The sequence below is a fragment of the Palaemon carinicauda genome, chromosome 40, assembly GCF_036898095.1.
Source record: "Palaemon carinicauda isolate YSFRI2023 chromosome 40, ASM3689809v2, whole genome shotgun sequence".
NCBI lineage: Eukaryota > Metazoa > Arthropoda > Malacostraca > Decapoda > Palaemonidae > Palaemon > Palaemon carinicauda.
Genome location: NC_090764.1, coordinates 67,102,696 through 67,115,998, shown reverse-complemented (window position 1 = coordinate 67,115,998; position 13,303 = coordinate 67,102,696). Strand labels below are relative to the sequence as shown.

Sequence of the window (13,303 nt, the reverse complement as noted above, 5' to 3'; positions counted from 1 at the left end):
GGGAGCACAGGTGAGGGCATGTGCGAACAGGTAAGAGTAAGCTCCTATTGTCGTCTTCTCTTTGTCCTCAGTGAAGGGAGTCAACAGGTTGCTGAAGCACCACCTCTCTCTCACAGGGAGAGAAACGTGAACAACTATCAATTGGTCTTCTGGGACTTCTTCATCCTAATGAAGAAAATGAGGGCAAAGCCCTTCCAACCCAATTGACAATATGTGATGAGACAAAAGTGAGACTGAAGTGGAGGAAGGACTTTAAGTACTCTTTCTAATGTGGCTTCCAGGCTGATGGCAACAACACACTGACGAGGAAAAAGATCCTAGGAGAAGAGACAGAACTGCCAGGATAGGCAACACCCTTGAAGAGAAGATTGGCAGTACCCCTACCCTTCAACTCGGGGGCAGCAAACACACCTTCCCACTTGCAAGGGAATGAACAGTAACAAGAATGTCAAGTAGAACTTTCACACAACCGACTGCCAACAATTATCTTAAAGGGAAAAAACCAAAGATTAAAACAGCTATCTGACAGCATCAGGACATTTGTACTTTTCAGTGACTAAAAATAAAATGAAGAGTTCAGTGGCCCGTCAGTTGGGTAGGGCTTCTCCACCAACCGGCAGTAACTAACATCACCGTGTTGTTTTAAAAGTCATTTATCTGAAAGCATACAGTACTCCTATTAAAGAATGAGGGTTTATATTCATGTAAGAACAAGTTTCTTTTCAAGGAAGTGAGAAACCCTTCAAGTAAAGTTATAATTGCCTCCTTTCATTAACCTTCTTCAGAATGAAACTGTGCTCTGGAATGAATGCATCTTAATTAAAATGGTGAGTAAGAAGACAACTTGACTGACAGCAATTGTTCACGCTATACAAAAAGTCTTGTATTTTTTTAAAGGTTAAATGTCAGTGAAAATGTAAGAACTGTTGAGATGGAAAGGTACCCAAGACAGAAATGGGCTCCCCAACCAGGATGATTCCATCATGTAAGACTAGCACTATACAAGCTTTCTTGTCAACTTATGAACTGGACTTAGCAATCCCACTCCCAGGAGAAAGTTTGCCGCAAGTAATTTATGTCAGATAACATTAAGAAGCTAATGCTTGTTTACTTAACATGGTCATCAAGACTAATGAATCTCTTAAGAATTTTATCATTAGAAAGGGGTTAAAAATTGTGGGAACCAATTTAGACAGGTAGATGGCAAGAGGAAAGCAAAAAGCGATGAAGAAAAAAGAGATAGTAGCAATAAATATGGGATCAAATGGATGTGGTCAAATACCTTTCCTTAAGTCAAATCTACACTGTATAATGACACTAATGGGGTCAGAAGGCTAATGACAGTGTGAGAGCCATCAGTCTGGCCACTGCATACAGGATAAAAGTTAAAATCCAGATAACAGCCTAGAAAGCTGCAGTGTAGTTTATGTAGGGGGATGCATATTTTGAGGATTATTATCTTCTATTGTAAAAGACAGCTCCATGACCTACACAAAGCCTCAGCATTCAGCTCTTCTCAATTAATCTACCTGTCCTCTTTTTCTCCTTCTGTTATCATTGCAAGTTATTTCTAATACTGTAGCATGATTGGTTTCCTCCCCAATTCCATTCTCTCATTACTATTTCTAACATTCCCTTATTATACCTCTAAATCTCATCTACCATCCCCACATTCGGACATATACTGAAATTCTGACCATTGCCCTTTATAGTCCCTTGGATAGTCCTATCATCTATCAAAGGTTGAAAGAGACCACTTTGGAGAACCCACATCTCAGTCCAGACTACAATATACTGTAACTCATTTACTCTATCAAAATAATATGATATAAGACAAACTAACCAAAATAAAACATCTTGTGATAAGCAAAATGTAATCATGACCCAATACTGAAAATAAAACTGTCCTATTATTAAAAAGTGCTTATAACACTCCAAGAAATAGCAGTACAGATTTCATTACATTTGTATACTTTACATATAAGCAATCTCCAGGGGGGAAACTCTAGGCAGAAAATATTTTTCCAAATGTCAAATAAAAAGCTTGTTACACTGGTTCACAGACACAAGTTTACAAAAAATTAATGAATGTTACTCAAGTATGAGGATAATCCTATCCTAAAGTTCCACGCATTTCCGTTTATTATTTTCATGTCACAGCATTCTTTCCTATATGTTTCCATACAAAATAAAGTATGTAACTTTGATTGGTAAGCTACCCACAATTCAAGGTATACAGCCAGTTAATACTCTAGCCATATGAACAAGTGAATTACATTATCCTAAATTTTTTAATCCATTTGTATTTTCCTAACCTTACAAACTTTCAAATTTTATTAGAAGTATGACTTCATCAAAGATCGAACAGCTGTTAAATTTTTAACAAGGTAAGTGGGTAGTCCCAGCTCAATAGACAGCACCACCTTCCCTTGTCCTATGACCTAGGCCTTGCAGGGTGGTTGAGGCATGCAATGTGATTTAAAGGTCTCGGGTTTAAATGTGACTTTTACATGTGACCAAGTTGTGGAATGATCTTCCTAATCGGGTAGTTGAATCAGTCGAACTTGGAAAGTTCAAACTTGCAGCAAATGTTTTTTATGTTGAAAAGGGTAACATAAGTCTCGTTTTATAGTTTATATATGAAAGCTCTACTTCAATTGTTCATTACTTATCTTGTAGTTTATTTCCTTATTTCCTCCGAGGGCTATTATTCCCTGTTGGAGCCCTTGGTCTTATAGCATCCTGCTTTTTAAACTAGGTTGTAGCTTAGCTAGTAATAATAATAATAATAATAATAATAATAATAATAATTAATAATCACAACTTTGACCTTCAATAGGAGACTTATCCTTATGAGGGAAGAAGTCCCTAAAACCAATCTGGCTGATTTTACTGACCGGGGAAATGTCAATGCACTTTGGTCTTGGAAAAGAACAAAAGTAATGACTCGTGTCAACCTCCTAGAAACGTATGCACGAAGATGACTCAAGTGCTAAGTTAGGTCCCTACCAGGAGACTGGTAGGCAGTCTCGGAAGAACCTATATCCACAAGGATAGTGTTTGAATATATGTTTACTATGAGAAATGCGATGCATACATTTCATCCATCTCCCCCTCATCTAGGAGAATGAGGGAGATACTTCACTACAAAACTTGTCTGTAAAGTATCGCCTGCATCAAGCATCCAATCAAGCATATAGTGGAACTATGGTAAGCAGCTCTTCTAGGAGAAGGACTCTCCAAAATCAAACCATTGTTCTCTAGTCTTGGGTAGTGACATAGCCTCTGTACCATGAAATTCCACTATCTTGGATTAAAGTTCTCTTGCTTAATGGTACACTTGGGCATGCTGTTTTATCTTAATTCTCTTCCTCTTGTTTTTTTTCAAGTTTTTATAGTTTATATGTGAAGGATCTAATCTAATGTTACTGTTCTAGAAATATTTTATTTTGATTGTTTATTCTTCTCTTGTAGTTTATTCATTTCCTTGTTTCCTTTCCTCACTGGGCAATTCTTACCTTGCTTTTCCAACAAGGGTTATAGTCTAGCTTGTAACAACAACAACAACAACAACTGCTTCACCCTTAAGAGGAAAACAAAGAGAGGAAAAGACCGCAAACATCTTTGATGAGATGCTACTTTTCTTGTAAGGGAGCTAGGTTTGCAACAAGACTTTTTGAGTATCTATTGCATGACCACAGATAAGGTTATCTAGGTGCTTGTGGGTAAACTCCCACGGGAAGTGGGCTAGGAATATTGTCTGTCGTGCCAAACTCCAACCTTCAGGTTTTGCGCCACTAACAGGTTGGGGTAGATTTTATATCCCTGACTTCATATGTTCAAACCGGGATGGTAATTTTGGGATCTCCTTGGATCAGCACCACTGGAGGTGCATTTTTCAGAACACGCAATGTTTTTGGGTATCTTCATCAATACCCTTTTGATGCAGATAAATCTTTAGTGTTCTGCAAGGGGACCCAACATCTCTAATATGCGTCACCATGTCCCTACAGGAAAGAGCAGTCATTCTACCCCTGCTAGTTTGAGATTGGAGTTGTGCCAGGCTAGAAGCTGGCTTTTGGACACAAACTCCGCTTGAGAGACCTAAGGACTGGAGGACATCCTTATGGGACTTAAGTTCATTGAGAGGGAAGACCCTTTGAAGCTACTCCTGAGCCAAAGCTGATTTTCTGAAAGGGGGAAAGATACAAGCTCTTCAGTTAGTGACAGATAAAGGCCAAGTGACAGCTTTTAATTGCAGACTAAGTGGAGTTTTCTTGGCAAAGGATGCTGAGGAGGGTCGGCATTCATTGCTGAGGGGCTTTGCCCGGCATAGTATCCCTATTACAATGCCACTCGCAGAAAGGTAGTTATCCTGGTAATAAAAGGAGAATCATCAGCAAAACTCAGAGTGTGGCGCTTGGTTGCTGTCAAGGTAACCTGAAACCAAGAACATCCACAGACTTGTTGAGTACTCAAAAGCAACAAAGCTCGTAGAAATGCTAAGGAGCTGATATGCTGAAAGGTGACCTGAAGGCTGATGACATCCTGGAACAGTAAATCAGCTTACTAATAGATGTTCAAGAACTAGAGTTCTGGATCAAACAGGAGGCAAACAGGTCCTTCGAAGGAGAGGAGTCAATAATCTTATTCCATTGACCATGTCTGTTAGATCATTCTACTAGTTGGAATGGATCATGCATACAATTCTGTCATGTTGACGGCTACCAAGGGTCTACGAAACAAAGCCCTTTACTAGTAGATGTAAGTCACGAATATGGAGTTGTTCTTAAACACTACCGGGTGACTAACAAAACCTGTTGGGGAGATGGCAAAAAGTATTGGTTTGACTTTCAGTAGCTTAAAAAGCAGGTGTTTTACTTCCATGAACTACTACTATCAGTTGTTCATATACTCCAGGTGTGTCCCAACCTCCTTGGATTTGTCTAAGAATGGCATAATCCATGGAAAAGGGGTTTGAATGGAACACTCTTGGAGAGGAAAAGTCAATCAGCCACAAAGCGCAATCTTTCTATTCCCTTTTCCATTCCACTGAATCCAGAAGGAAGGGAAATCGCTGGTTGCTTACCAGTGATGCTTCCAATGAACCTGGAGCAATTGCTGGTTTAGGTGACTATGTAGAATTAATTACCCCTGGACAAGGAAAAATTTTAGAGGACATTGTATCTGTGCACCCTGACATTTTTGGTCATGTATCACTTCCCTTCGTATGCTGGAATGGATGTTCAATGTCTTATCAGCTCTACCCGACCCTCCATTCCTGCCTGGCCATACGTCTGGGTTACTAATTAAATACGACTCAGATCATAGTAAAAGATCAACTGTCTTGGTCCTAGAGCACTGCCTTCTGGATGGAGACAAGTCAAGTAAACTGTCGAGAAAGTCCCAAGAGGCAAGTCTCAACTATGTAAGCACGAGAAAAGCAAGCATGAACACCCGAGGAGCAGGACAGTCTGAAGCTCTGACTTTGAAATAAAAACCAAAGCCTACCAGATGAGGAAATAATTATAACTAACCAAAGGATTGGTATCTACATGTACATATCCTTCAGGTTCAGTAAGTGTGAGGAATCTTCTTCCTGATGGTCAACCATATGGTGCTTATTGTCTTCCTGATAGCACACCTTAGGGTACTTTCCATCTTCCTTTTGAACTGGAAAAAGATCAGTCACCAGTCCTCAGACGACTTTCTAAAAGGAAGAGTTAGCTGTAAAGACCTGGAAAACCGTTATAAAAACTTGCAATGACTTCTAATGTTCCTTTGGGATCCCAAAGCCTTTTTGTATGGTGGCTGCAGTTCCAGAAAAGTCCTCGACTTCTGCTTATTTGGCAATGTCGAGCTGCAGGTCAAGCCAAAGTATATACAGTACATTACTTTTTTACATCAAACAGGATCCTGCAAAAAAAAAAAAAAAACAAAGCGGGAGATTCACATGCAAGGTGAGACAATGCAAGACTGAAGATGAGTGAGCGAGAGATGGGGTGTTGTGCTATGTGGAGGGAGATATTACACAAAGGATGCAAGGTGCAAAGGAACACGGTCAGTTTGAAATTGTCAGGCCGCGAGTAATTATTGTGAACCCACAAATTCATGATTATCTATTTAATAGAGTATACAGTTCTCTGTATTGCAAACTAGTGAAGTCAAGAAGAACGAACCCACAAAAAGCGAGAGCTGACTGTAACTGCACCCAACCAAAGAATAGGAAGCTGCTCGGCTGATCCTGGAAGAAGTTTCAGTAGTCCGAAAACAAAGTAACCACGTGTCTGAGACTTATTCAAATCTCTTTTGTCAGTACTGCAATCACTGAATCAATAGACAGTGGTGATGGAGTCACCTAAGAGTCTCTCGAACATCCCGAGGCAGAGAGAGGGATAATGGCGGCTGCCATTGGTTTTGTACAAGACCTATGCCCTATAACTACTACAACAAATACGTCTTGGGGCTGCGTTTAGTAAAATACTACTCCTTTCACAAAACCATAAAGAGGGATTCGTCAGTCGGCCTGTGGTTCAAAGTATTCTTCCTCCTGTTTGAGGCAGACTTTCCTTTGCTGGGAAAGTACCGGCACACACTAATTTCCACTCTCCTGAAAAGAGAGAGAGAAGGCAAATGTTGAGAAAGGGGAAAGAAGGGCAGCACAAGTTACACCAGTTGTACGTGTGCTCATTCTTGAAAGAACCATGCACACACAATGGGTGTGTGAGCTGTTATACTGTGTGCTGATCTGACTACTCTGGGAAAGATACAATCCCAGTACGTATCTTTTTACCTCAGAAACCAAGTGAGAGCATACTAGTAATTTTTCCTTGAGGGGAATGTTTTTGGAACCGCACTGAGAGAAACAATAAGAGAGTTTACAGTACTCCTATAGATGATTCTCTCTGGACTTCTTCTATGACATTGTCTCAATGTTTCACCGAGGAATCCTTCCTTCCCAAGACACTCTGCAGATAGTCAGCGGATGAAATGAGATAATCTAATAGCTGTTCTTGGTTAGAGAGGATCCTTGCCAACAACCACATGAGCACAATGTGGAATTTTAATGCTTGTACGAGTGTGATGAGATTTGAGAAGTCGCCTGTTCTAGCCACTAATACACGACCAAGGTGAAAGATCTTGGCGTCTGAAAACTCGGTTATAGATTAGTATCGAATGTGGGGAAATCTGCGTCACAAAATAAACAGTTTTGGCCCGATGATGTCACCTAAGTGTCTTGCTAACGTCCAGAGGCAGAAGAAGGCTTGAAGGGAACTGACCACGTCCTAACCAGCATTGCTCGTACTCGTGTTCACGATCACTGGTAACAGGAGTGTGTTCATCTCCTTAAAAAGCTTCACTGAAGTCATACAATACTCCTATTGAAGTCGAAGGTTTGTTTGTTGAAGTGGTTAGTGGGTGGCATCCCCATTGTTAGTCTGCCTGCTATACCTTGCCACAGCCCACTAATCTCTACGATGTATATGAACAAATTAGGGAGAGGACTTGAAATTCCATAAAGTGGATCAGTAAAAATATTAACACTGGTGTAAACCGTCAAGGTAAATAATCCCCATGCAAAATAAAATATTGGTGACACACATCCTTATAACTGAAATTATAAACTGAGGAAGGTGGTAAGAAAGAATGAAAGTTATACAGTAACTCTAAACCAAGGACATACCCCAACTTCCTGGAAAAGAAATCTCCATCGTGGTATAGTATATCAACTGTTAACCTTTTTATTCTTAAACATGAAAGTAACAGGCTCCAGCACAGCAAGAATTTAAACAGTACCTAATAGAAATGTGAAGAGATTCATAATACTGAATGAAGCTGATGTAGCTGTTACAAACCTGAGTCCTTTGAAAGGAATATATTCTCGATGCAATTGAATGGTGGGTTTTAAAATTTCCAAGAGATGCTGGTAGTTACTAGCGGGCTTTTGCCACCCAACAGGTCACTGAGCTCTTTACTTTGACCTTCGGCTTATGACTTGCAGGGTGGCTGAGGCAGGAAGTGTAACTTTAAGGACTCTGGTTTGAATAGTTAGGAAAAATAAATGTTCCTGAATGTAGATCTGGGGATGCTGAATCCCTTCATAGAGATCTAGCTAAAATAAGTGCATGGTGTAAATTATGGGGTATGAAGTTGAATCCTAACAAAACTCAAAGTATGATTGTAAGTAGGTCAAGGACGGTGGCTCCTCATCCTGATCTCAGTATTGATAATGTTTCTTCAACTTTGTATGACACTTTAAAAATTTTTAGGTGTGATCCTCGACAGTAAATTTACTTTTGAGAAACACATTAGGTCTTTGTCTTCCTCAATTGCACAAAAAATTAGCTTATTGAGAAAGTCTTTGAAGATTTTAGGTGATCAATCTATTCTTTAGAAGTGTTTTAATTCTTTCATTCTACCTTGGTTTGAGTATTGTTCTCCTGTCCAATCTTCAGATCCTGATTCTCATCTTAATTTGTTGGACAGAAACGTACGGTCTATTAAATTTCTTATGCCTGATCTAGATACTAATCTTTGGCACCGTCGTTCAATTACTTCATTAAGCATGTTGCAAAAGATTTTTCATAATTCTGACCATCCTTTACATTCAGATCTTCCTGGACAATACCATCCTGTTCGTAATACTAGGCAGGCAGTTAATTCCAATAGCCAGGCCTTCATCATGAGGCTCAATACTACACAGTATTCTAGAAGTTTTATTCCAGCTGTTACCAAGTTGTGGAAAGATCTTCCTAATCGGGTAGTTGAATCAGTAGAACTTCAAAAGTTTAAAGTTGCAGCAAATGTTTTTATGTTGAACAGGCTGACATAAGTCTTTTTATAGTTTATATATAAAATATATGTTTTGACGCTGTTATTGTTTTTAGAATGATTTATTGTTAATTTGTTCTTATCATTTATTTATTTCCTTATTTCCTTTCCTCACTGGGCTAGTTTTCCCTGTTGGAGCCCTTGGGCCTATAGCATCTTGCTTTTCCAACTAGGGTTGTAGCTTGGCTAATAATAAACCACTGTCCTTTAATAGGCAACTTATTCTATAGTGTCATGAAGTCCCTATAACCAAACTGGTTGGTTTACTATCCCAGGAAATGTCAAAGCACTTTGGTTCTGTATATGGTCTCAATCTCCAGTCAACCTGTATATTTAGATGAGGCAGGTGTTAGGCCAAGTCACTAACAGGGACTGGTATAGGGTCATAGAAGAACGTATATCCACATGCATATGTTGTCAGAATGTATGGACATCTATTAAAAATGGGTTTGCACACAATTGGCCATCCTTCCCCTCATCTGGGAGATGTGGGGAGATACTTCTAAACAGAACCTATTTGATAAGAATAGATGCTCAATCGTGTAGCTTAAATGCATCTAGCATCCCATCCAGCAAATAACAGAGCGATCTATTATCTTAAGACATGATGCTTGTCCTGCGAAGGAGCTAAGTTTACAGATATCCAGTGACCTGTAGGTACAGTCCCATACATAACAGGGCAGAGGTTGTGTGTCATCACTCAATTCGTCTTCAGGAACTGCACCCCTGACAGGTCTTTCCTGAGACCTGAGAAATCCTTTATGTCTGACCTTGTATACTTGAATCTTTTTGACTCCTGGTCCTCAGGAAAAGTATTTCTACCTGTCTCACAAAAACTGAAAGATTCAATTTCTAGGATTATTTTTTACTTCTTTCAATTATGTAGGAAGTTGTAGTGTCCTCCCAGGATGGGAAGGAGAGTGTTAGTGGTACCTACGAGTCCCTATTATAGGGAAAAGATGAAGGACGTAAGTCATAAATGGATGAATTCTAGGTACTCAAAAAAATTCCTGAACCAAAGTGATGGAGATCTTCTATCCTTCAGAATGACTTGTGACATGGGCAAGGTTATGCAGTTTCTTGTTTGCTTCAACAGGGCTAGGCTAGTAGAGATCAGTCTTGCGGGTCAAAGTGCTATCTGCCACCTATACCACAGGTTCGAGCGGAATCCTTTGAAGGCCGGAATCATGGAGTTCCTGTCGTGGGACTGATCAGCTAGAACGAGATGATCTTTCAACGTAAATAAGTTCATTCCTTTCACTGATCGTATGTTCTACCTCACTCTATCTGCTGGGATGTCGTTCATGGAAATTTCCAAAGAGGGTAAAGAACGAGGGGAGTGCCTAACATCCTATAGAAGGGTACATGTGTTTGGTCTATTTTTGCTACTAATGGCGAGTCTCTCGACGTTCTTCAAAGCGCTGGTGTCACGAGAGTCCTGCGAATATCCCAGGGTAAGAGGGATGAGGATGGATACCTATATCCCTAGTAGAACTACGCTCCCAATATGGAGTCATCCTCCTTGCTATGAGACGAGAGCATACTCCTGTTGTTTGCCTAAGTGGATACAATCTGATACGTATAGAAGGCTCCATATCACCGAAGCATCAAAGGAACGTCTAGGCATACGAGAAGTACAAGGGCATGACCAGCCATGCTTGTGCTTGGTCTCACATGAAACCTAGCACTGGACATAGGAGCAAATGTCCTTACCTTAAATTGGAAACTAATCCCGGAGAGGATCAGATTTTGGTACGGCACTCTTCCTGTCGCAAAATCATGCAGAAGACTGGTCAATGTCCTTTGAAACTTAAACCGATCAGTGGTCCTGTGTCTTGTGGCTAATGTATCTTCCTCTTCTATGCAATACATCTGAAGGCTCAGCAAGAGGCGAGGAAGAAGATACAGGAACAAGTAAGGAGATAAGAGGAAGGAGAGTGTTTGTCTTGATTCCTTCTGTCAATCCACAGATGTGGAGAAAAGGACGGCTAAGCAAGGTTATCTGCTTTGACTGAAACCTGAGGATGTGTGGGAAGCTCCATTATTGTTATCCAGTCACAAAGAGCATGAGGAATCAGTGGTGAAGACCGACTTTGGATGTTTCGATTAATTGCAGGGGTTCCGTGTTTGATAAGACTTGCTATTCGGTGTAATTCTGAATGAGAGTAAAGTATGTGCCAGTTGCCCAGTGACTCGAACGTTCCTTTCTCAGAATCGTCGGAGATCTTGGTGAGGCCCACAGCCGCTGTTGTCTTCCAGTGGTCAAACATCTAAGTGCCAACCAGGCATAATGTTTTCAACGCAGTCTGGTGAGTCAGTCCGGATTGAGAAATTAAAATGTCTTGCTGCTCATTGGACGCATGCTCCCTTTCGCTCCTGCTGCTTGGAAGAGCTGCAGTCTACTTAGAACACTTCAGAAATTCTTTGAAGGAAAAAGACGAGTGTAGTGCCCTACTCCTGATGAAGGAGTAAGTACTTAGTCTCTTGTAAGACATAGGACTAGAGGGAGCTATATAATGAAATAACTCCATGTTGAGTATGAACCCTGTACGTACAACTACTCCCAATACATAATGTTCCACCTTCTAGTTGATAAATACCGCTCTAAGAACGGTATGTACTTTCCTCAGGTAAGCAGGGATACGTTGATCGGAAACACAACTGCAGCCGATTGATCTGTCATAACCAGCGGATTAAGCCTCGCAAGAACAGGAGTGAGCATGCAATAACAGACAAAGATGTGCTAGAGGGGGAGCACACATGCAAGAGTTGTCATCTTCTCTTCATCCTTAGTGAAAGGCTCCTGAAGCAGCACTCTCTCTCCTCGGGGAAAAAAGTGGTAGGAGTAACATGAACGCACTTCCTATCGATCAATCTGTAGTACTTCTCTGTCCATAAGGGGAAAAAAATGGGTAGAGACCTTCCATCCCAAAATACAGTGTGTGATGAGATGAAGAGGTATTCTCTTGTGTCCTCTGTGTTGTCTCATCATCTCTCAGATTCATTTCATTTTTCCTTTATGTCAAAAGGAGTCACAGACACTCGTGGTGCAGCAATGTCTCTCTAATAGGGAGTGAAACAGTAACTCATATGGATTGGTTACATCCCTACCAGCAGAGCATGGACAGACGAAGGTGAAGTTTTCCTTCTAGTGTGGCTTCCAGGCCAACAGCGACGACACTCCCACGAGGAAAGAAATCCTAGGAACTCCATGAAGAGGCAGCACCGCCTCTGACAATGCTGACGAGAAGAGGGGGGAGCCCCTCCCCTTAAAATCGGCAGCAGCACACATTCCTTCCCATTCTTGATGGAAAAAACACCCACAGGAATACTGTCTATTATCCCTAGCCTACCATGAACTGCCAACAATCCTCTGAAAGAGATTACAAAGATTAAAACAGCCATCTGACAGCACTGGGAGAGCGTTTGTACTCTCCAGCAGCTGAAAATAAAGTGAAGAGCTCAATGGTCTGTCAGGTGGGTGGGGCAGTAACTACCGCCATCTCGTTAAAATTTTAACAGCTGCCTTCCAGTCAAGATGAAAATACACTCCTATTAAAGAACAAGGGTTTGTTTTACTGTGGGAACAATTAAGAATTATGGACATCTAAAAGAAGAGAAAACAGTTGAGTATGTTTGTTAATATAGTATTCTATTTACTACTGTATATGAGAATTGGGAATAAATTTCAAAACTTCTTTACTGCAGTAATTTCATTTTTCCATTCTTTAGTTCTCAAATAAAAATGCAGATAAACGAGTTTGCGGACAGAAAAAGACCACCACTATGGTATCAGTATTTAGAAGATGTTACTGATATCAATGAAAACAAGAGGGAAACGCACAGCATATCCAAGTTCCTCTGGATGCAATGCCGACTGGGGGACCTGGGGAGCAGACTCTTGTTGAGAGTAGGTCGACCTCACCTTATGGTCGAAAGCTTCAAGGTCCTCCTCAGCCATCCACATGAACTCTGAGAAGTCCGCTTCTGCGTTGGAATTCATGTTTTCACCTCCAGGATCACTGTTTGACTGACTTCTGCCAGGACTATTGTCGGGTAACCGCATGGACGGAATTGCCTGGAAGAGGAAAAAGTACATCACTTTAGAACAAGAAATATGAAATAATTTTGCATTATCAATAAAGTGTGTGTGTGTGTGTGTAAGAAATATAAAATAATTTTGTATGAGAGAGAGAGAGAGAGAGAGAGAGGAGAGAGAGAGAGAGAGAGAGAGAGAGAGAGAGGAGAGAGAGAGAGAGAGAGAGAGAGAGAGAGAGAGAGAGAGAGAGAGAGAGAGAGAGAGAGAGAGAGGAGAGAGAGAGAGAGAGAGGAGAGAGAGAGAGAGAGAGAGAGAGAGAGAGAGAGAGAGAGAGAGAGAGAGAGAGAGAGAGGAGAGAGAGAGAGAGAGAGGAGAGAGAGAGAGAGAGAGAGAGAGAGAGAGAGAGAGAGAGAGAGAGAGAGAGAGAGAGAG

The 13,303-nt window shown here is 40.8% G+C and overlaps 1 protein-coding gene across 4 annotated transcripts in view; it reads right to left on the bottom strand.

Annotated features, from left to right (window-relative positions):
• Positions 1-13,303, bottom strand: part of LOC137631840 (polyadenylate-binding protein-interacting protein 2B-like) — a 271,444-nt gene that overhangs the window by 229,347 nt on the left and 28,794 nt on the right. For 3 of the 4 annotated variants that reach the window (XM_068363848.1, XM_068363849.1, XM_068363850.1), the window contains exon 2: positions 12,677-12,910. In XM_068363848.1, the coding sequence (XP_068219949.1) occupies positions 12,677-12,898 (222 nt within the window). In that variant the 5' untranslated portion in view covers positions 12,899-12,910. The remainder of the gene's footprint in view (positions 1-12,676; positions 12,911-13,303) is intronic. The other variant, XM_068363851.1, reaches the window with a different exon arrangement.